At 32.5% G+C, this 24,943-nt stretch overlaps 2 protein-coding genes across 5 annotated transcripts; both read right to left on the bottom strand.

Moving 5' to 3' along the window:
* Positions 1 to 3,642: 3,642 nt before the first annotated feature.
* On the bottom strand, positions 3,643 to 9,185 carry LOC133829974 (protein NARROW LEAF 1). 4 transcript variants are annotated; one of them, XM_062259845.1, is made up of 7 exons: positions 9,049 to 9,178; positions 8,877 to 8,949; positions 7,072 to 7,578; positions 6,791 to 6,934; positions 5,691 to 5,931; positions 4,763 to 5,263; positions 3,643 to 4,370 (listed from the first exon to the last, which is right to left on the bottom strand). In XM_062259845.1, exons 3-7 carry the CDS (start codon positions 7,564 to 7,566, stop codon positions 3,934 to 3,936), a joined length of 1,818 nt encoding a protein of 605 aa, XP_062115829.1. In that variant the 5' UTR covers positions 7,567 to 7,578; positions 8,877 to 8,949; positions 9,049 to 9,178; the 3' UTR covers positions 3,643 to 3,933. The 4 variants fall into 4 exon arrangements, with proteins under 4 accessions (XP_062115829.1, XP_062115830.1, XP_062115828.1 ...); XM_062259846.1 differs by lacking the exon at positions 8,877 to 8,949 and having other exon boundaries at positions 9,049 to 9,185; XM_062259844.1 differs by having other exon boundaries at positions 8,872 to 9,183.
* A 13,969-nt stretch (positions 9,186 to 23,154) lies between these two features.
* On the bottom strand, positions 23,155 to 23,974 carry LOC133828828 (auxin-responsive protein SAUR76). Its single transcript, XM_062258920.1, has one exon. It carries the CDS (start codon positions 23,770 to 23,772, stop codon positions 23,332 to 23,334), a length of 441 nt encoding a protein of 146 aa, XP_062114904.1. The 5' UTR covers positions 23,773 to 23,974; the 3' UTR covers positions 23,155 to 23,331.
* Positions 23,975 to 24,943: the final 969 nt, after the last annotated feature.

Below are 24,943 nucleotides of genomic sequence, written 5' to 3' on the forward strand. Positions count from 1 at the left end.
GAAATGGGCCCACATGCATATTTAATACATATAAACATGCATATCTAGTCATATTATAATATAACTCACATAATCACATAATGATACACATAAATATCACATAATCATATAATTCCATAATTTTCCATCCTGGCCCCTAATCAAGGCCCTACGCCTTATTAGGAAATTTGGGATGTTACAGGCTATATGCCCCAAGTACTCAATAGTGTGCTGGAAGAATGCACACTTGATGCCCTTCACAAATAATCGGTGTTCCCGTAGTAATTGAAATACCAATCTCAGATGTTGAATGTGCTCCGTCTCACTCTTGCTGTAAACCAATATATCATCAAAGAAAACTATAACAAACTGACGTAAATAGGGTTTGAAAACTTGATTCATGGCTGCTTGGAATGTTGCTGGCGCGTTGGTTAGACCAAACGACATCACTTGATATTCATAGTGTCCTTCGTGTGTTTGGAAGGTGGTCTTATGCACATCACGAATGTCCATCCTAATCTGATGGTATCCTGCTAGCAAATCCAATTTCGAAAATATCACAACGGCCCCCAATTCGTCTAATAACTCATCAATAGTTGGGATAGGGAACCTGTCCTTGATGGCAATTCCATTCAACGCTCGGTAGTCCACACAAAATCGCCATGTACCATCCTTCTTTTTAACTAGTGAAACTGGCGAAGAATAAGGGCTGGTGCTGTTTCGAATGAACCTCGCTTCCGACAACTCACTGATCTTTTTTTTTTCCATAATATCCTTTTGAAAGTATGGATACCTGTATGACCTCACATTTACTGGAGCAGTTCCTGGTTGTAAATGAATCCTATGATCCACATTTCGAATTGGCGAAAGAGTATTTGGAGTGGAAAAAATTGTCTCATACTCACTTAGTAATGACTGGGCTGGTGGTGGAATTTTCTCCTGTATTTGTTCCAGCTCAGTTTTCTTCTCCACCGGTTCTCTACTCTCTGGGTGTATCTTTCCACGTACAACTGACTCCGCCTTCAGATACTAGTGTGTTCAACTTGGTACATGAAATCTGCCTTGCCTTCCATGTAGCGTTGCCATCCAAATTCACCGTGACTCCATTCCATTTGAATTCCATATTCAATGCCTTATGATCATGAATACAAGGTCCAAGTGTTTGCAACCATTGCATACCCAACACTATACCCAAACCCCAAATCGGCAAAACATACAAGTGTACCACAAATTTATTTCCCTGCAGTATCAACTCCACTTCTCAACACCGTTTAAAGCAGGTTAAAAATTTTCCGTTCCCCATATAAACCTTAAATGCCTTGGTGGGTTCCTATGAGAGCTGCAACTTCTCTGCTAATGCTTCTTGAATATAATTGTTGTTACTTCCAGTATCAATCAAGACTTCTAAAGATTCAGATGCATGCTTAGCCAATATCAAAAAAATTCTTGGATTAGTGTAGTTGGATAAGGCGTTAAAACTTACCTCTTCTGCAATTTCCTCTTCGTCGGGTTCACCTGCTTCACCTTCCCCCATGTCGTCACCTTCTTGGCCACATAGAAGTAACACTCGGTATTTGCACTTATGCCCATAATTAAACTTTTTGTCACAAGTAAAACACAGTCCCTTGTCCCTCCTCTCTTTCAATTCTGCTGGGGTAAGACACTTATTGGGAAGTTGAGAAAGAGTAGAACTCACCCTTGAACTTCCTGTATTGATAATCGGTCCTGGCTTGTTTCCCCCTGGCGTCTCTATGCTTGTTACCTTTCGATTTGCAACACCACTGAAATAGTGTTCATACCGAGGCTTTCCCATCAAATCTTCATTTTGATCTTTGAATAGCTTGGCCTTAGGCATAGCATCAGCTAAGTCTGTAGGTGTTGCCATGAGTAGCTCTCGTCGTACTGGTAGTTTCAATCCCCATACAAAAAAATTCAGAAACATATTATCGGGTACCCCTGAGATTTGATTCATGAGCTCCTCAAACTCAGTTCGGTATTGCTTGATTTTCCCAGTTTGCGTTAGCTTCGCTATCTTCCCCAATGGAACTTCGTATATCGATGACCCGTATCTCTTGCGCAACTCCTGTAGAAATACTTCCCAACTATGGTTAGCATACCCCCCCTTCTCCATCCATTGGTACCAAGTCACAGTGCCTCCATCTAAGTGGAAAGCCACCACTACCAGACGCATTTCAGGTTCGACCTTATGAAGAGTAAAAAACTTGTTGATCTTGTAAATCCAATTCTCAACCTGACCTCCATCAAACCTCGGAACCTTCACTCGCAACGTCTTCAATATCGTATTCAGATCCCGTAAGCCCGAGTCTCCTCCATTCCAACGAGTCACGACCTGCTCCTGTTCAATCTCCACACTACGATTACCGTCTATGGTTCTTGAAGCAGTCGGAGCTTGAGAAAGATGACCTAGTCATTCTTCCGTGTCCAATCAGTGTTGTTCCAGCCGAGAAGAAATCTTCTCCATCTGCGAATCCACATGGTCCCTGGGATTAGTTTCCATGGCCTTCAATAGCTCGGCAATCTCCTCATTCCTCATGGTTCCGATATCTCTCAATGAAAGCACCAGTGATACTTTTAACCCAACACTCTTCAAGTCAGTGCCCAACTCCCAATAACCAAATTCTCATTCAACATAAAATCATCCAAAACCGAATTCCCCAATATATATCAGCAAGAAATAGAAATAATACAAAAATAGATTTAGGCAGAAACAGAATTCAGTTGTGAGCAATAGCCCACTCTTCAGCGACGTTCGACCATAGCAAACTCTCTTAGCCATCTTGGCTTCACGCGTGTCCTCTTCTCACGCGTTGCACTTTCTGGAATTGCTTGGTTCTTCTCTCTGGCTGGTGTGTCGAGTTCTTCAGCTGCTGTATTTGGAGGCTCCATCAAGTGCTTCCTTTTGATTTCCCTCATTTGTCTCCTTTTGGGATCTTTATTAATCAGTCCGTGTTTTAACTTGGGCTGGTCTATCAAACTATCAAAAATTAATATTTTGTACTTAATGATAAAAATGTGTAATTTAGTACTTTCTAAAGTACATGAGTATAAATGAGTATTTAAGCAAAACATAATGAAATAAAAATAGTACTCTTTTATTTTAAAAAAAATGTTAAATTACTCATCTTCATTGGCCAATTTTTAATTAATTGAATAATTTAAAAAAAAATCATGTGATTTTTCTAAGAATGTAAAAAAAAAAATTGTAGATTATAAAAAAGAAAAAAAAATCTTATTGCCCAAGGCACCTTAATTTGGCATTCTGATTTTGTAATGTGGTAATTATATTATTTTGACTCCCTCGAACAAAATTGTGTAGTATTATGACTCATGCCTCCTTATTTTTACTTTGGATGTTAATACATATTTTGGTCACGAAGAAAATGTAAGATAATAGAATAAAGCCTCTGAAAGTTTTAGAGACAAAAACATATGAATACTAATTATGTTGTTTGTACTTTGTAAGCCAAAAGGGAAATTTAGCTTGTAAAATTTGTAACACTTTTTTTTTCCTCGAGAACAATGTTGAATAACCAAGAAAAAACGACAAGACGTATTCATTTAAGATAAAACGACATTTCTTTCTTTTTAATTCAAGGAGAGAGCGACTGTAGTTAATATGTGTTGCTAAGAAAACGACATCAATAACATCTAAGGTGTCACTTTAGGTGGATTAAAGAAGCATAAGAATAAATGCCTCTTGAACAAAATTTATAGTTAAAGTAGAATGAAGTTGACATGAATGAAAATGATACAGCGAGCTTCCAAGTATGTGTACAGTGTACTCCACTCAGGGGCCCTTGTTTTGAGCCGAGAATTTACACTTACATTAGTTCCAACAACACCAGCCAATGGTTAGAAAGTTACAACATGGTATCATGATCATCATCCACATTCAAAGACTCGAACCATAACATTAAAGAAAAAGAATGCAAGTTATTTTGGCTCTTCAGCACTAGTGGAAGCATCCGAACGTCTCCTCTTGGCTTCGTTGTCCCCCAGCTGCAGCGAAACGCAGATGTCTTCACCGCAGCCATTTCGTAACAAAGAAAGATTCTCTGATGCTACTCTCTCCTTCAGACTGTTATGGTGAAGTGGAGATCTTCTAGGGAAGCTCGGAATGAATTGGTGTTCAACGCTTGGGATTGGGGCTTCCTCGGGCCCTTCTTCCACCTGGAACTTTGTTTCTACATAGAACGAGTTCCTTGCTGGGCTGTTGGGTTCAACATCTAATGGGATATGCTGAATTTGGAGTCCTAATGGCTCAAACTTCTCAGCTTTCTCCTTGGGATGGATTCCATCAGGGGTTGAAGAATCACCAATGGTAGATCCTATCGCTGTTGCTGAGGCAGCTCTCTGCTGTTGCACTGCCACTGCATACAAAATAAGAACGAAATCAAAATGACTTGCGAAATGTCTTTTTGCACATGTAAAAATTTACATACTATGCCGTAAACAGCTTCAATACAAGTAAATCGTTCTATCAACAATCATTTCGACTTTCAGGTCTATCTTTGTTATTTGCATTCTAAATCTATATTCAGTGGGATGAGTTCTTCCAGATTTTGTAATCTTGATTGAATACTTTTTTAACTCAAAATAATGGTTATTTGGCTGTTTTGTATATTCCATTCATCTGTTTGATTTTTGTGGGATGAACAAGCAAAGAATATTATATAGACAGATAAAGTCCCAGACAAGGACAGATACAACTGATACATCTAAAACATGAAAAAGTAACAAATATATTACAGCATGCACAAACCTTTAAGCATTTCATCAGTGGTGATGAGGTCAAGATCAAGGAGATTTAGAAGACGCCCGAGATCAACTCCACTAGTCCAATTCTCAGGAGGTTGGCCAACTTTTAATTTCAATCTTCCTCGGTTAGCAGTTCCACCCCATATGATCCCAATCGGCATTGGTCTCTCACCATTCTCACCTTTTAGTATTATAAGGCTCCCACTATCTCCTTCAAGGTCAAATGTCTGTTGGTTCTCACCAACAACAAGAAAGTCGGTTAAGAAGCAAATGCCTTTTTCGTCATTGTATTCAAGGGCATAGGCCAAAACAGTTCCAGCAGTCAAGCCAGAACTTCTTCCAACCTTCATCACCTGCTTTCCAATAAGGGTATTTATTGGTGACTGCAAATCTATTATTTTGACAACACCTATCTCTCCCACACCTCTCACAGATGTAGTAACAGTGCACATGTCAAAATCATTGGCGAAAGGAATGAATGCTCCATCTGCCCTCACAAATGTCTCTGCCAGAGCAAGAAATCCCATAAAGGCATAAGGGTCAGGATGCCACACAGTTATTGATTATTTTACTTCTCTATTGATGAAACTTTGAAGCATGAAAATACTTGCAAAAAGTACACTGGGAAAATATTCTAAAGAAGAACAATTTTTTTGGCTATTTGGTAGAAAGGGATGGGATTGAAGGGTTATAGACCTGATTGCAAGGTAGAGGGCTGTCTTTTTTAAATAAGTTTGTACTAATATTTTTTGGAAGGGTTTCTCATGTAAGTTTCAAGTGTACTTAACAATGAGCTAGAGTTCATTAGTAATTTAGAACTAGACTACTAGAGCATAATAAATGATACCACTCTTGAAAAGTGGTTTCGAGTCCATACTTCATAAACTGTATACACACTATTCTAAATCTAATTGTAATTCAGAAGCATGTACCTGGGTTTATTCCAGCAAAGATGCCATACCAAAGCTCATCAGTGATAAAAGAGGTGGCTCTCTCCACTGCACCAAGATATACTCCAGGTCCAAGTGTTGGAGGCAGAGGATGAAACATCTTCTGGTTTGGGTAGTCCAAGTCAACAGCAACATGTCGATTTGTGAGAAAGCCAACTTGTCGATTGCCGGTTTGGCTTCTTACTATAGCACCCAAAGTTCCATACGTTTCCTGGCTTGCCACCTAACCAAAACAATGAGAGAGCATACCTATTAAGAATTTCCTGATTAGGATATGCCGGAAAAGTATTAGAGAACGAAACACAATATGCAATATTGCTTGTAGAATGAGTCGATGCACTTCCCTTAGTACTTATCAGCAACAGTAACTTACTGTAACTAGCAGATATTTTATTACCACCAAAATATGTGTGACAAAGGAGTCATTAACCAATACATACTAGTAAAGGTTTCTGAGTGGTTCATCATATAGCTAGATGTTATAGCTTGCCGATACAAAGCACAGACTATGGCTCTGTGGGACGCCAAGCAAACACATTCAGAGGATTCTAGTTTCAGATACTTAAAGATTTGTAAGCTTGACATCAAAGCTGCAGTATTCTTTAACATTTGTAAGGCCACGTCACTAATTACAGCAAGGATTAGAAACTTTGGAAGCTTCTCTACGGATTTTTTTAAAAAGATTATGAAACCCATAGTGCAATACCTCGATCTTACAATAGATTGCTGAATATAGCTTTTGTGTTGCAGGCAGCCAGTCCTAATGTTCAGTGACATCATCTCCTTATGTGTATATATCCATTTTATGACAAATTACACCTCCAAATTGGAGTGCTTAAGAACTCTCTTAGAACTACTTAAAAAGAGAAAATGGGATAATTTTGACACTCCTAGAATTAATGGAGTAATCTAAACTGGATCATTTCTCACTGTCATAATCAAAAGCATTTTCAATCATCAAAATACATGGAATCCATCATTGTGATGGGCATAATTCTTACAGAGAAAAACTACCATTTCCATCCATAGAATCCTTATATAAAAAAATAATAATAATAAGTTCAAAGGGAGCTTAATAAAACCTGAGAACCTGAGCCAATACATGGGTCACCTCCACGCAAATCATCAACAATCTCTGTGTACAATTGTTCTTTGGGAGCAGGCTCAGGGGCACCAAAATATGAAAATTCAACAACATCCACATCACACCACACACCTCCCGGGCCCTGTTTAAGAGAACTTTCATTGAGACAGCTAATATTAACAAGTTTTAATACCTCAACAACATGTTACTACCAGCAGAGCAGCAACCTAAATTATTTTTTTTAAATACATTATACAAGCATTTATCTCATTTCCCAACCTCTAAGGCAGTGGGTAGACATTGGATGGGGCTGAGCCATTGCTTGTGCACTTTTCTGGAAACAAAGACAAGAATAGCTGGTATATCTGTTAACACACCACGACGAATTCGAAACCCAATTGCTGTTCCCAGACTGTAACAACGCAAGATCTTGCTATGGAATGCTCTTATTGTCATAAGTTCAAGCAATGTGGTCGCTTGCTGACCTTTTGGCAACCTGTTAAGATTTTCAGGTAGTACCCCCTTTTGTAAATTTGCAAAATAGTTTGCCCTTTCTTCAGCAGCATCATTTAATCGGCTTGAGGTAGGCCATGAGAAGTAAGCAGCACTGCTCTCACAATGCTGTCCAGCTGAGGCAAAGGGTTGAAGCATTGGTGGACTTAAAGAAGGCAAATTAGAATGACTACAACAGTTCCTCTCAAGGTCTAAAGCTGATTCGTTGGACGGTGTTGAACATGAACATCGAACCCTTGTATTTAGTCTGTTCCGGTCCATATTTTAATTCACCTAAAGCAACAATAGAGTATGTGTTAAAATGAAGTTTCGTCTATGAAGAAGAAATGAACTCTCTATCTTAATTCATACATCAGATAAGTGGCTAGGGAAGAGCATAAGATGATACACTAGCCATTAGGGGCTAACAAGCTAACTCTTTTAGTATCAACTTGTAAGCAAGGAGGTGGTAAATCTCAAATCTAGAAAAACATACAAAGCTATGCCGAAGATATTGCATTAAAAGGCTCTTCACAGGACTTTATGAAGGTGAAATATAAGCAAAGCTAATAAAAGATACTTGATGCTATTTGACACTGCACAAAAATGCAAAATTGTACAGTACACAACTGCAAATAGAACTAGAAATCAGACAAGACAAGACATGGGAAAAGGATGGACCCGCAATCCCTAACTATTACAAACTAAAATTATGCCTTGATATTAGAGAGAAAAGAAGTAATCAGAGCAGGACATTTAACCTTTATAAACGTGAAAATCAAAATAATGCAACACCCCCCCTAGAGTATGAAAGTAATTAGTACACTTGAATAGACAAAATAATGATGTTTTCCACCATGAAATCCAAACATAATAGCACGCTTTAAAGTCTCAAGGAGACAACTTTTTTACAAACTATTCATAATTGAAGAGCCAAAAGTTCCACAAAACCTAAGTTTCAATTTACATAATTGATTGCATGATTATCCAGACAAATATTGTTCGGCTACCGAGACAACTAAGAAAGAAAAAATGAACGACAGTCAACTATTTAGAGTAGCTTTGACCTTTCTTTCTTCCTCTAGTTTCTCACCAACCAAACAAAACAAGAGAAGGGGGAATCAGAGAAAAGAAACTCCCAAAGGCACCATGTGGTTCAAGTACTTGCACCTTACAACACAAATTATTTTAACATTCTTTTCATAAACCATAAATGTACAAACTTTTTGCCAAATCCTGAAGCTTTATGAGATTTACAAAAATGGGTATCGGCGAAAACAGTCACATACACAATACAAAACAAATAATTTACCGAGGCCCCACCATGGTTTCATGAAAATTACAACAAAAGAGAAAGAAAGATTATCTGGGAAAACAGTTATTAACCCATCACATAACATTAACAAGAAACTGTAACTAACACACTTGCAAGCAAGAAAACTCAACTCAACTCAACAAAAACCAAGAACAAAACAAACCCATATAGCAAAGTAAGAAAATTTTGCATGTATAACACAAAAGGTCCATACTTTGCAGTGGGAAAAAAATCATAGAGAATATTAAGCTGAAGGAGTAAGAACTGGAAACCTTACTGATCAATAAGGAATGGAATTGGTCGAGAAGAGAATGATATATGAAGGGTATCTAGCCTGAAGAGCTTCACTGCTGCTAAATGGCATCTCTGAACACACTCACTCAAATACTTCTACAGGAAAAAAGCAATTTTTGAAGCAAAAATTTCGCACAAAAGTTGGGAATGATTACCATATTGTGTTGGAGGCAGGAGAGTGGGCGTTACTGTGGAACACCCATCAAAATCAAAGTCCTCCTGCATATAAATGTGGTAAAGTTACCAGGTGACATTATTTTATACCATTATGAGCTATATTATATGCAAGGGAAGGGCAGTAAAAGAAATATATATATATATATATACATAATACAATTAATAATGATAAACAGGCCAAGAGAGAAGTAGTTGAGAACTTTATACGGTGTGGTTGTCCTCATTGGAAGATCACAGTGATCTTTCTTCCTAGCCGTCCGATTTAAAAGTTGTGGGGTTTTTGCTTTTTTGAGTTTTGACTCTGCCTCTTCTCATTGAGCCAATGAAATTTGCTACTTCCCACTAGCACTACTGAAAGATTGGTCATTGTTATTATTATCTTTATCTTAACAAAAGTTTGGTCAGAAATGTAGGCTTGTTGCTACTGTAGATTAATTTAATGATATAATCTAAACACAATCTTACCCAAAACAATTTATATTAATATATAAACCAAATATTACAGCTTGATCCTTGTGTTTAATGAAAAATTGGAAAATGGGTTGCTGAGAAAACATTCCCAGACCAGACAACCAAAAGGAACAAAAAATTAGAATAAAGAAAATCCAGAAAGCTAATTATGGTTAAATTTTAGTTGATGAGAAAATGGAATATATATATATATATATAAAATAATAAATTGGAGTTTTTCACTCCAAACTATTGCTTCTACTACATCTACATCTACATCATGTCTGTCGAAATTTTTTATTGTTAAAAATTTCTTCTAAATTATTAAAACTATTAGAGATATATCTTTTTTTGTAAAAATTGGATGCACGATTGTAGTAATAATAGTTATGATACAGCTCTACGATACAGGCCTAACTCTACAATATCAAATACTTGATTTGTGTAAAAATATTTTGTGTCAATTTCTCAACCCCATGTTAATTCTTTTAGACAAGGGTCATAATTTAGTAATAAAAAAGAGCTCTATCGGTGGGGCTATTTTGTATTTCCGATTCGTGAATATTTTTTGTTGCAATTTTTTTTTATGATTGTATATATTATAATTATTTAGAGCGTCCTGTAAATTTTCAAAAAATTTCGAATAATTTACCGTACTGAAAATTAGGTTCAAATATGTTATTTTCCACGCGGATAAAAAAATGAATCACGTGTGCAACAATCTGTTTTTATACTAATTTTCAACACGGTAAATTATTCAAAATTTTCTAAAAATTTGTAAAATCCTCTAAATAACTATAATATACATAGTTATAAAAAAATCATGCCAAAAATGATTTACAGGTTGAGAACACAGAAAATTTCAGTATATATTATTTATTATTTATTATTTAGTTGTAAAATTTTCACAAAAATACTTCACTTGAGGCTTCAACTATAAAAATTTTCAAAAAAATATATTATTTATTATATATAAAATTTGAAAAAGGTAAAAAGAAAAAAGATTTGAGAAGTGGGATACTCACTGATCAGAGCAATGATTTGGGTAGAAGTGGTGGAATGAAGATTATATTATAGGGATTTTCTGGTATGTTGAAGAAGTAAGCACTTTTCAAGCAAATTAAAAAGAAAAAAGAAAAAAAGAATAACCTCACTATCAAATAGTGTCACTGCCACATAGTAAAATCTCAAGTAAAGAAAATAGATAAAGAATCTTTGTGCAGAGGTTGAAGTGATTACTTTTACCACCTTGCAGTGTTGTACAGGGCACAGTGGCTGTACCCATGAAATGAAAGCCAAAGGTGCCTGCAAACTCAGCTAAAGTAAGGGATTTTACTATCATAATTTACTTTTTCTTTTAGCTTTTATTATATCTGTGGAACAGAGATTGGTTGGACTAAAAACTGACTATGGTGCCAATAAAAGTTCTTTTTTGCAAAATTATTAACATAAATAACAGGATGCTAAGTAAATGCAATCTTTGGATTTATATTACTTATTTAGGCGCCGGTTAGGTGGACTTTTAAAAACTACTTTTAAGTTACAAAAACATTTTTATTGTTGGTTGGTTAATCATTAAGTTTCAATTTTTATTTTTAAATATTTTTTTTTTAATAAAAGCAAGTTTTAGCATATTTCTTAACAAGAGCTTCCTGGAAAATTAAGAGCAGCTCAACCAAAGAGGACCTTAGTCTCTCAAGATTTTCATCACTCATGTGAAGATGGATATAATATTCACATTGTACCTTCAAAGCTGCCTACGTACCAAATTTTTTGCATAAAAAACTAAGCTAAATAAATGTGGAACTACATTTAAATTCAACATTTAAGAGCATCTACAATAGGAGCAACACTAAAAATAGTTTAAGTGGTCCCACCATAATTTTTTTAATAAATCTAACCAATCAAAAAAGAAAAAAAAAATATGAAAGCAATGTTGTCTTTGACAAACGTTGCCAATCTATTTTTAAAAATAATATCCTTCACTTCATCCACCTACCCCACCATTGACAAACAATTCTCCAAGCAACTCCCATTGGAGTGCTCTAAGAGAACAAAACTTTCATATAGTTATAAAATGTGGACACTAAAAGGAAATGAGGTTTCTTATTTTATTAGGAGAAATTTACATTCATTATTTTTATTAGAAAATTATTCTTTTTATTAATTTTGTAAAAAATAAAATCTTGATATATTTTTTTTGGACAAAATGTTTTCCTTAAACCATAGCACTCGTAGAATTTTGCCTCCTGAATTTTGTTACTTTTCAAAAATACCTCAAACTATAGCAATTGTTGAATTTTGTCCCTTTTATCCAAAATACCTATGAAATGAACCCATACAAGTCACTTTTAGATGACTACTACACAATTTCATGCTTTTCACTTCAACTTAAGTGAAAGTTGTTAAGTATTTTGCAGATCGTTGTGTAAACAATTTAACTATTATATTTAACCAATTTTAACATTAATGAGTTGTCATATAGTATAATAAATTACCATATAGTTTATTAATAAAAATTAATTTAGTATACTAGATGGTAACTTTTAAATGAAAACTTCTAATAGACTTTTTTAGTCACTCGTTCAATTTACATATCTTATTATTTAAGATATTTTTACGTTACATTCAAGTCTATTTTATAAAATAATTAGTTATCATATAGTATAAAAAAGTTACTTGTATAATTCCAAATTACCATGAATAACTTATTAGAAAATGATATTATTTAGTATACTGCATGGTTACTTTTAAAAACTACATTTTCATTGCTTTTAAAATCATTTAAGAAACAAATTGGTTACATTTTCATGTATGACTAAATTTTTTGGTATGCCACAAATTTAAAGCAACCAACAAACTTAATGAGTTATCAAAAAGGGTCTTCTTATGCTCTATTTAAAAGTTACCAAATATATTATAAAGAATCTATCATACAAAAGTTATTTGAAATGTTTCTAAAGTAGATTTAAAGTTGTTTAGAATACCATATGAATATGATATATTTTAAATGTAAAATAAGAATACAAATTTTTGTATATTAAATTTTGTTTAAGTTTAAAATTTAGTTAATTTTTTGTTAATAAAATATAAAAAATAAACTAATATTTTCTCCAGTGATGATGAAAAAATATATGTTTCCTACACATAAAAATGATCACTTCGAAAAGTAGGTTGCGATGGTACCACTCTTGAGTTCAACCAACTAGCGGTGTGACCAGAAAATATTTTTGAAGTTAAGGAAGAGAGAGAGAGAAAAAAGAAACATTAAAAATACTAGAAAAACTAGTAGTCTAGTAAGGTGGATAAAGAGAGAAGAGAGAGGAGAGATAACCAAATAAGATTATCTACACTATAAAAAAACTGTACAATTGTAAATAAAATTACACATGTTATTATAGTAATTAAGTTACAAAAATAGCTGCCAAGTGTAAGTTTTCCTAATTTTTAAGATAGAAAAAAGTTTGTTTCCATTATAGTTGTTTAAGGAATAAAGAAAGTTATATTATTTTATAATTATTTTGTACCATATTATTGTTATTTTAAAATTAAGCGAGTAGTAATTAAATCTTACAAATTTGAAAAAAGTTTCCACTTACTTTTTTTTCAAAAATTCATTTGTGGGACCCACCTCATTTTTCTTCCACTCACTTTGCACTATTTTTTTTTCTTTCACTTTTATCTCCAAATTATTATTTCCCCTCTACCAATATAGACTTAATTGATACTTGTCCATAAGATAAGGAGGAATGAGGAGAAATTTATTTCTAAAATGGTAATCAATTTTTGTTTGTCAATACTATTTTCAGTGATTATTAAATAGTAAAAAAAAATACTAATGACAAAATAAATAAAGGAAATCTATTTAAAAAATAAAGAAAGAAAAAAGTTAATTTTTCAATAAATAATCTAAATTGGTGAAAATAGCCTCTTTTTTTTAAGTGATTTTGCACTCTGGCCTACGTTTGATAATTTTTTGCAAAATGGCCTCTGTCTAAAATTCGACCAGTTGTCAAAAAATTTCGACCAGTTGTCTAAATTTTTCGACCAGCTGTCAAAATTTTCGACCACCTGTCTAAATTTTTCGACCACCTGTCTAAATTTTCGACCACCTGTCTAAATTATGAGAGATCATTTTGCAAAGAATTATTAAAACTAGACTATAGTGCAAAATGACTTAAAAAAATAGGCCATTTTGCCAAGAAACCCTAAAAATAATTAGTAGTAAGGGATGTTTAACAACTTTATATCCCATGTATGTTAAAATAACTTGTTACTTTTCTTGGCTAAGTCTCCATTGGAGGCGGAGCTTAGAGCTTTCTTGCTTGTTTTCGAGTAGTTTTTGAAATTTGCTTAGGATGGCTATCTTCTTCACGAATTGTTTTAAGCTCGCCACTAGTATGGAGAAGAGAAGATGTCTGGTGTGGTCTCTTTGACATGGTTTTTCTTTTGCTTTCTCTTTGTTTGATAACTTGAAGCACTTTCTTTTTAAGTTTTTTTGGAGAAAACTTGAGGTTCTTGAAAGCTAGAGAGAGAGGGGGATTAGAGAGAGATTTAAGAGAGTGATTATATCTTCCAAGACTCTATGAGAATCCCTTTATAGTGTAGGCACTATCATTAGGTCTAATCAATAGGATTAGAGATAAGGAACTCGTCATTTAGAGCTTAAAACACGTGCATGTGCGGACACATCAGGCGATATGTTGCATGCATGTAGTTGATGTATCGCCTGCCTTTTGAGCCCTTTTGCATTCAGGTTATGCAACGCCTCCAAGGAGGCAACACATTGCCACCTCCTCTGACTTATGACACCTCCAATAATCCTAAAATTGCTACAAATGCTACAACTTTTTTGGGATCCTTAGATACCTCCATATATCACTTTGACCCAAAAACACAATTTTTAAGTCCCTACAATTGAAACTCAAATTTCACATCTACGCTGTGGGAAATTCACTAAGTGTTTTATACTTAGCTTATATAATAATAGTTATACTTTATATTTAACCAATCATAACATTATGTGTTAGAATATTATAATGAATTAGAATTACCAAAAATTATAATTCTAATTGGATTAATTGAGACACAATATTTTTAATAGGGTCAGCATAAAAGTTATTATCTAATATTGATATCCTAAATAATTGTTAAATATTGGACCCAAGCTCACTGCTTGTATCCATTTTTTCATAAACACCATCAAAGAGCGCTTGGAAGATTGAATACCACACTAATCAGTTCCCTATTATTTTCCATATCTAAAAATTGTGAGTGTATTGCATCATTGGTAGAAGTTACACATTCTTTGGCCTAATATTTATCGTACAATCCTATTTATTCTATATCCATTGAAATATCTAAGGTTTTAAAAAAAATACTAAAAATACAGAATTCGTAAAAAATTATAAAAATATGGAGTGACATAATCGTAAATACAGAATTTTTGTTGTTGTAACAATACTATTTTTTGTAAACAAAGTTTAAAAATTTGTAACAATACAGATTTTTTGTAACTAAAATTTACAAATTTGTAATTAAAATTTACAAATTTGTAATAATATATTACAATTTTGTAAACAACATTTACAGACTAAATAGAAAATTGCAACAGACAATTACAGAACCGTAACAAACTGTTATCCATATTTTTGTAAAATTTTGTATTTTTCAAATTTTTTTTTTGAAATTTATAGTACTTGGTGTAAATTTTCCTTTTCTCTATATCCATTAAAATTGTGCACTTAGCTTACATTCAAGGCCCAATGGGGGCTGAAGCCCACGATGAACAAAAATTACATTAAAGAAATATATTATTGTTTTAATTGATAATCTAAATTTGATAGAGCATGAAATTATAGGACTATAGGTCCCCAAGATTACTACTACAAAAAAGACTTTTTAAGACTCGTGGGGCACGAGTTCTCTATTTAAGAGCCTTATAAACTGAGTTTTTTCAGGACTCACATTGCAAGCCCTAAAAGAATGTTTTTAGGGCCTGCATTGCGAGTCCTAAAAAATTTTGTTTTTAATTTTTAAAATATTAATTGATAGTCAGAGCTCCCATCGGAGCTCGACATTAACGGCGGCGCCACCAACCCACGGTGGTGGTTTGGGAAAATGATGATTGGGCATCGAAGCCCAAGTCTCGGGGAGCGTGGTGGTGGTTCTTCTTAGAAAGGCCTCGAATGGTCGGATTTGAACTATGATTTCTCAGACCTCCATGAATTCTGGCGAATGTCAACTTCCAATTCCAATGGACGTTGAGTTCAATCATTTAGTGGTTTTTGATGCCCAAAGCACAAGGAATGCACTGGTGGTGGTCATTTGGGTCGGGGTGGCCCGAGGCGGTCGGAAAACACTCAGAAGTGTTTGGGAAACATAGCACCACAGCGACTTCGAACGACTCTAGGCAGCGGAGGGCAACGTGTGAGGTAGGGCTGTTCATCAAACCGCCCGCACCGCACCACACCGCAAAAAAAATGTGGTTTGAAATTCTTCGCGGTGCGGTCGCGGTTTGAATTTTCACTAAACTGCGCGGTGCGGTTTGCGATTTTGAATTATTAAAATGCGGTTCAAACCGCACCGCACCGCATATTATAAAAATACTATTTTTTTATATTTATTTAAGTCTAATATGTTAAAGCCCAACCCAAAGCCCACTAATTCTATTGCTGAAAGTATTTTAGTTGTATCTTTCATATTGATGTTGGAATTTAATTAGTCTTGTAATATCCAACATTTTCATTATACATTTTTTTTTATTATAAATCAGAGTTTTAATACATAAAATGTACAAGTTTACAAATTTAAGAAATAGTAATGGAAAAATAGTGTTTAAAATATCATTTTATGTTTTTAATGAGATTAAAGAGAGAGAAACTTGAGTAGTCAAGTATTGGACCCGAATGTCATATAATTTTAATTGGGGATTTTTATAAAATTAAGAAAGTTTTGCTAAAGGACTTATTTGAAAAGAATTTTAGTATTTTGGGTCCAAGTGTAATTTTAAAAAATAAAAAAATAAAAAATAATAAATAAATAAAATAAAAGGCTTCAGCCTTTCTTTTTACCCGAGCCCCTCTCTCTCTCTCTCTCTCTCTCTCTCTTTCTCTCTCTCTGCGTGTTACTGTTGCCGACGACGCAAGAGTACTTTCCGGCCACCACTTTTAGCCACGCGCCGGACCGTTGGATTCAGAGGCCTCCGAACTATCGACCCACGCGGGAATCTAGAGCTCACTCGCCGATTAAACGCCTCAACCACTCGATTTAAGTTCGGCCACCCCGCGACTTCAAAGTTGCGATTCGGCCACCTCGGGCATCCGTTTGCCGATCCGTCACCACCATCGTGCTCCTCGTGTTGTGGGCTTCAAAACCCAATAACTTGTTCCTACATCTATCATAGTTGGGTGGTGGGCCCACCAAGAGCCACCGTAGACCGACGGTCGAAACTTAGTGTTCGAGGTTCCGAAGTACGTTTTGAGTCTCAGAAAATCATCGTTTGACTTGTTGTGGAACCCGATCATTTTGGTATAATTTCTTTAACCTATATATTGTGATTTAATTGTGATTGATTAGAGTAATTGTTATTATGTGTATTTATAGTATATAATTATATATTATTGATATATGGAATATTTTCTGTAATTTACTGGCTGTCCAATTTTTTATACTGGCTGTCGGGGATTATATATATTTTTTATACAGGTTTTGATTTTGGAATTGTCCACTTTATAGCCGTTGTGCTGTCCAATTTTCTAGAAAATATTAGATATTAAATAAAGTATAAAAATACATATTTAATTGATTTTATATTAATATGGAAATTATTATGATTAAGTAATTTTAATTATTATTGTTATTATTTTGTTAAGTAAATCAAGAATACAGATTCATATATATATATATATATGAAAAGTATGATTTATAGTAAACCTATTATCTAACCATTATTATTGTATATTAATATTTGAATATTAAAATAATATCAAATATTAGTTTCTTACAGTTATTGATATTTGTAAGACCAGTGAATTTTGGAGAAAGTATATTTATTATATCACTGGAATTGATATTATGACTAATTAATAATAATATAAATATTTATATTTATATTATTATCATTATATTGATTATTACAACTTTATGTTAAAAATATGATTTCTTTTATAAAATGACTATTTGAATATATACATCCATATACGTATTGCTATTGAAGTATTTTGTTATTAATATCGAAATAAGTTTAATTATAGACGATAATTATTATATTTGTTGGGATTATAATTATTATTATCATAAGAGTACATTATCTTATGAGCAAGGTTTAAAGCATGGTTTTATATGAAGAGTTATTTGCATTACGTTGATAATAATTATTATTATCATTTATATAGTTTCTGGTATTATTAATATACACTATCAATAGTGTATATTTATGATTTTGATAGAATTTAATAAATGATGTGCCTTGAATAGGATTTGATTGATTGACTCTTGGTGAGGAATTTTAAAATAAGCTAAGGACCTAAGGTAAGTAAATATCACCTTTTTGTGCTTAAGTGTAAGATGCATGACTACATTGATTGTGTACATCTAATGAGTTAAGTATGGTATGATGATGATGCATATGATAAGTATGTGAAGAATGGTTATATGAACACCATAAGGGTGTTGTGTGATATGTAATTGATGAATTCCGTGATATGTGAAAGATGTCTTACTTGGTTAAGAATGATATGAATTATGTGCAAGTATGTGTTCTTATGTTGATGGATATGTGGATTACTTTATGTTCATGATTTGTTATATGTATGATATATGAAGCGTTTAAGTTTTTAGGCTGGAAACCTTAGACCTGAGCCATAGCTCTACGTTAAGGTATAACAACGCCACCAACCCAAAGCTTCGTGTATTATGACTAAAGATGTTTTGAGTTATATGAGATGTGATACAATGCCTTGATTGAATACCATCAAACATGAATCATGAACATGAACATTGACATTTCAGCATCAGCATGTATGCATGGCATGTACAGTTATGTGATACATTATTATGTGATATAAGACCATGCATATAAATATGAGGAAAATTGTGAAATGCATTGAAATGTCTTATGTGAAGTGAACATTTTCATGACACAAGGCTTAAGCAAAGTGATAATAAGATGTTTAAAAAGGGTGCCACTGTTTTGATAAAGCAATCAAGTAAGTTCAGTAAAGAAGACGGAAGTCTATAAGACTTATAGTGGTTGCCCACTAGTGTGGGCTAGGTCAGAGTTGATCATTCAGATATGTTTGCCATGTTTCCGTCTTTCTCCTCCATATGTGTAATAAGTATGGCAGCTATGGCAACGATGAAATGAGTGTTATGATGAGCCTAGCTGAGATGATGGCTAGCCGGAGGAGAACCCATGAGATTCTATATGATATGTGTAACAAGCCCTGCAGGCATTGGCTGAATCAAACAGTGTGCACAAGTGATATTGGGCCCATAAAAATGTGAAACTAAAAGAAAGAGCATAAAAGTAAAGTTTGAAAGTGCATGAGCAATAAATGAAATGCATAAGTATATAAGTCAGCATATTAGTATATGTGCACTACAAACTCACGACATTCATGTGTATGTGTATGCATGAGATTTGCTTACTGAGCGTTAGCTCATTATGTTATTTTCCAACATTTTTTCCAGGTGTGGCTTTAGCTGTTGAGCAACTTGTGGAGCACGGACTCAGTAGCAATGCAATAATGGTTTAGAGTTTTCATATGGTTGCCTTAAATTTAAAGTATTCATACGTGTAATAATTTCTACTAATAAGTTTATATAAAAGTTTTAAATTTTTCTGTATTTCTTCGTATCATTTTATTTAATTCTTTTAGTCAAGTGCCCTACATACTCGTAAACCTTAGAATTACGAGTATGTGGCAGACGTACCCTACCTTAGGGACGTTACAAGTCTCAAGTTTGTTCTATGTTGTTTTAGGTGTGTTGCTGAAACTTTATTAAGATTATTGACTTATAGTTGTTGTTGTTGTAACTTTATTAGTCTCAAGTTTGTTGTATTTTCTTAGGTGTTTTGTTGAGCCATTATTAAGATTATTGTATTGTTGAAAGTTTTCTTATTTTTTATTTTCAAGCTTTAGGTGTTGCTGAAATATTAATATGATTATTTATGATAGTTTAATTATTTGGCGGTATTCCAAACCGCACCACACCGCACCATTTTTTTGCGGTGCGGTTTCTGCGATTTTTTAGTTTCGCGGTGCGGGTGCGGTTTGGAAAATTAGAAAAACCGCATGCGCGAGTTAGTTTGAAAAAATGGTCAAAAACCGCACCGCGTACAGCCTTAGTGTGAGGGTCTGGGCTAGTGGGGGTCGAAGGTCGGCGACCTTCTGCGTCCAATGAGGCGGCGCGTGTCGATGGGGGATGGCGGCAGGGTGGCGGTCGAGGCCTCGTACTGACGCAAGCGGGAGAGAGTTCTAGAGGGAAAGAGGCAGGTCTTTTTTTTCTTATTCCTTTGTGTGTGCTGATGAGAAATGATGCCGTAATATAGCCCAATTCGAAAATGATGGAGATTTTTGTCATTTTTTACTTAAAAGTTTTTAGGACACGCTCTGGGAGCCCTTAATACTCTTTTAGGACACCTAAAGTGAGCCCTTAAAAGTCACCACTCATATTACACTTAAATTTTCTATTCAAGTTTTTTAGGACCCACATATGGTTTTAGGACACTCATTGCGATTCCTAAAATATGTTTTTAAGGACTCTCAACAAGTGTCCTAAAAAATCCATGAACTTTTGTTAAAAAAAAAAATCAAACTTTTAGGACACACATCAGTTTTTAAGGCTCACATCGCGTGTCCTAAAAGAAATTATTTAAGGACTCTCAATGAGTGTCCTAAAAAGTCTGGGAGCTGTTTTTAGGGCTCGCATCTAGGTGTGTGGTCTAATAAATGTCATAAAAAACTGTGTTTTGTTGTAGTGGATGACTCTAAATTTATATTAAAGAGATTTAATGTGGATTGATTGATTGTGATGTGAATGAGCATGAGCATGATAAATGTGAATTATGCGTTAAATCTAAAATGGTAAAAAAATATTTTTCAAGTTTTGATAGATATTCAAACTTGTTAGATTTAATACATAGTGATTTATGTGAATTGAATGACATGTTAACTAGATGATTGCAATAAGTTGCAATAACCTAACTTAGGCTATCTTAAAGTGTGGGGTGCCTTGCTTATTGTAATAATAATATTATAATATTTTATAATATTTGAATTCATATTAATATAATTAGTAAAAAATTAGAATTCTATAATATTATCATAATGATATTTTATAATATTTTAATTTATATTAATATAATTATTAAATATTTAGTCTTGTATTATATATTATTATAATAATGATATTTTATAACATTTTAATTTGAATTTAAATATATATTAATATAATTATTATACATGTAGTCTAATATTAAATATTATCACAATAATGATATTTTATAATATTTGAATTGATATTAATATAATCAATAAATATCTATTATTAATTAGTTTTAAAGGTATATTACGTTAAATATTTAGAACATTTCGTTAAAGTTAACAAAACAACCCGTTAAAATCAAGAATTTCCGTTATCTGCATACTTTTTATATAGAAGAGATATGTACATGTATTGAGTAGATAAAATAATAATAAAAAATGATTTTTTTTGTAAACAAAATAAAAATAGAAAAGAAATGATATATTTATTTTAAAATAGATATATAATTAAAAAAATTATTTTAATAAATGGGATGTAATGACAAAAATACCCAAAATAATAGCACAAATCACTAAACACCAAACTAATAAATAAAATATGCCTTTATTTTGAAAAAACTTTAAAATATAGAAATATTTTTGTACACAATTAGAAAAAAGCCATAAATTAAGAAACATTTTAAAATGTCCATATTTATGAAAAGAAAGTAAAAAAAGTCATACCTCACATAATTTCCACTTAAAATTATGTATTTAACTTACATTCAAGGCCCAATGGGGGCTGAAGCCCACGCTGAAAAAAAATACATTAAAAAAAAATATTACTATTTTAATTGAATAATTGTCTACCAAAATATTAAGAAAACCCCCAATACTTTTTTTATAACAATTAAGCCCCCACAAAATAAAACAAAAATAATAAAAGCAATTGTAATTGTTGTTTGAAATAGACAAGTGTAATTTTATAGTCATAATTGGTATATATTTTTTTATTCTAAAACCCTACCAAGTAAAAATTCTAAAACCATGTAGTAAAAAAAAAAGTTACTTTGCATTATTAGGAGTGGGACAAACAATCTTAAATTGTGGCAAAGAACTATTATATCGTCTCCTATAATATTATTATTATTAAATATTTTTTATTTTAGAATTATGGAAGGACAAAAGATTAAAAAATTATGAATTGAATGTAAATGAAAAATGATTACTAGGAGAGTGTGTAAGTGTTGAACATACTGCAATATTAAGTAAAATCTCTATTCGAGAATGACTTTCTTACTAAACTAATTTTATTCTAATTGAGAGGTTATAACTGAATAAAAGTATTGGTACAAAAAATTTCTAAACACCCAAAAGTATCAAATAGAATAAATACTTAATTTTCTCATTTGTAATTATGACATATTTAAATATAACTTAAGTAATTCAAATGTATAATAAATCATTAATTTTCTCATTTGTATACAAATACAAATGACATAATATATATTTATTTGACTGTATAGATAATTATTATTATATGGAAGTATCCTTTCTTAATGCGTGACTTAAAAAATCTATAACTAATTATATTTTAGATATTATTCTTATTTATAACTGGTCCAAATTGAGACAATTTTTTTTTATAATAAAATAAAGGTTATTCTTATATAGAGGTTTTAGTGTAAATATATATTAATAAAGATAGATCTTACATGCTGCTACATCAATAAATTTACATAACTGTATTTTGTGGTTCTCTTAAAACATTTTTTTAGTGCAATGTTGTAATAACAACTAAAAGTTGGACTTGATTGACCATAGTAAACAAACGACAACAGGTAATTACTTAATTTTTGTTTTGTATTTTTAATTAATTAAGTCCAACTTTGCTTCAAAGTAACACTAGTTGGAAAGTTTCCCTTGTTACAGCAGCAATGAAATCAATCATAAGATTAGAAAGAAGAAAAAAAATCATACAATATCATCACAATTTATAAAAGTAATTGGTCAATGAAATTTTCATGCTCATGATCACACCAGAGCAAGTAATTTCATAATTATGTCACAAAAATTTATCACCACAACAAACAAGTCCTACATTTGGCTCTCAATTATTGTACAAAATGGAAAATTGGGAGTTCTTGAGATTGATTTTGAATTGTAATTAGTAATAGTGATTAGTAAAACTTTCACAACAATGGATTGATTTAAAAATCTAAGGTATAGCTCAGACCTATTATGAAAAAACAGTAGAATAAGACACCCAATTGGCAATTAGACCCCAAACTAATAAAAAACAGAGGAAACCATTATTTTTATTTCTGGGTTTTGAACAAAATAAAATTATAATTAGACTATTTATTAGTTACAACAAATCCTATATATACGAACTTGGTCAACTTATATTAGTCCATAAAAATGAAGCAAGAAAAGAGAATCAAACAACATATGAATGAAGAATTTTACATATATATATAATACGATGATCCATATATATATATATATATCTAAAATTAACACAAGATTTTCTTAGCATAGAGAGTTAATTTTAGGGTAGTTTTAGAAGACATAGAGAGCCGCTAGTTCCTCTAAGGAGTCAGAGGCAAGAGTAACTGGATCTGCATTCTCCAACATCCAGAGAAGGTGATCAAAGAGAACCACTTCACACTTGACCACCAAAACGTCGTCGTTTCCCTTACGACCAGCAACTTTGGACTTTTCTAGTAGAGCTGCTAACAAAGGATGGCTCAAATACTTGGTGCTTATCACATACCTCTTTCTCGAGCTTCCCACGAAGATTGTAGCATTTCTAGTAGGAGTAGCAGTAGTAGTAGTCTTCATCACATGATCTCGATGATCTTGATCTTGATGATGATCATGATCAGACACCCAGAAATCTTCTCTGCTGGAATTTGACCTGAGATTACTGTAAGAGGAAGATCTCCCTAGTTGCCTCGACAAGCTCTTGCACTTTCTTAACAACAGGTTGATCTTCTTCATTCTTTATTACTATTATTACTGATCAGAGAAGATTATATATGTTTAATGATATATATCATGATCAGGAGGAGCAGAGGCTTGATGTATACTCAGAATTTATATATATATATATAAGAAGTATATAGTGATGATATAGAGAGGTATGGCTAGCTGGGATTGGGTGCAAAGTCGTTGTTTTTCGGTGGTGGGATTGGTAGAAGTAGTGTGTGGGGTAGAATATGTTTACATATAATAAGAGAGAGAAGGGCACAAGGCTCTTGTCATGTATAGTATACTACGTACATCATCACCCATATATATATTTATATTATTGTACGTACGTACTACTATTACTATATATTATATATTATTCATATAATTAATAATTTCAACACACATGTATATATATATTTCTTTCATAAATAATGATATGTGCACTTAAAATATATACACTCAAATATTATACACAATGATGTGTCACTGTTTTTTTAAAACAGTGGATCACAGTTTTGATAAATGTGATTAGCTAGGTCAAACTGTCACATCACTGTGTGTAATGTTTGAGTGTATATTTTGGGTGTACATATCATTACTCATCATTTATAGATACACTTATTGTGGTTGGTTCTTGGTTGGCATATATAACAGGTTTTTAATTTATAAAAAAATTAGGTCATTAAATATATATTAATGGAATATAGGGTATAGTTATTAAAAATATTTTTATTAGGTGATCATATTTAAAAAAACATTCAATTGCATGTAATAATCACACCAACCACTTATATTGTAACATACATACTCGACAAATATATATAAAGTATTATTGATTAATTATTTTTATATTTGTCATTAATTACTAAAATATACACTACACTTATATATATATTAGTAATGATTAAGATAATAGCATATGCAAATAATGATAATAATATAGTTTAATTATGTCACTATATATAGTTCCAAGTTTCAACATTGGAAAAGACAAATGCAAGGAATGAAAACATGAGTCATTATTAGAATTAAAATGTAAAAGGCATATTATTAAACATATATTATATATAAATAAACAAATTTTTTATATTATAATAATTTGGTGCATGCATATATAGGTAATTAAATTTAAATTTAAATTTAAGATATGCATGGATGAGAAATTGGAAAAGTAGGATGAGATAATTATATATATATA

Source organism: Humulus lupulus, chromosome 4 (assembly GCF_963169125.1).
Source record: "Humulus lupulus chromosome 4, drHumLupu1.1, whole genome shotgun sequence".
Classification (NCBI taxonomy): Eukaryota; Viridiplantae; Streptophyta; class Magnoliopsida; order Rosales; family Cannabaceae; genus Humulus; species Humulus lupulus.

Bases quoted from the DNA above. Each gene is read 5' to 3' on its own strand.
- LOC133829974 (XM_062259846.1), bottom strand. From the start codon at position 7,566: ATGGACCGGAACAGACTAAATACAAGGGTTCGATGTTCATGTTCAACA. The intron at 5,264-5,690 runs GTACATGCTTCT...TTGCTCTGGCAG, and splicing joins CTTTGCTGGAATAAACCCAG to AGACATTTGTGAGGGCAGAT. The intron at 4,371-4,762 runs GTTTGTGCATGC...TTTTGTATGCAG, and splicing joins CACTGATGAAATGCTTAAAG to TGGCAGTGCAACAGCAGAGA.
- LOC133828828 (XM_062258920.1), bottom strand. From the start codon at position 23,772: ATGAAGAAGATCAACCTGTTGTTAAGAAAGTGCAAGAGCTTGTCGAGG.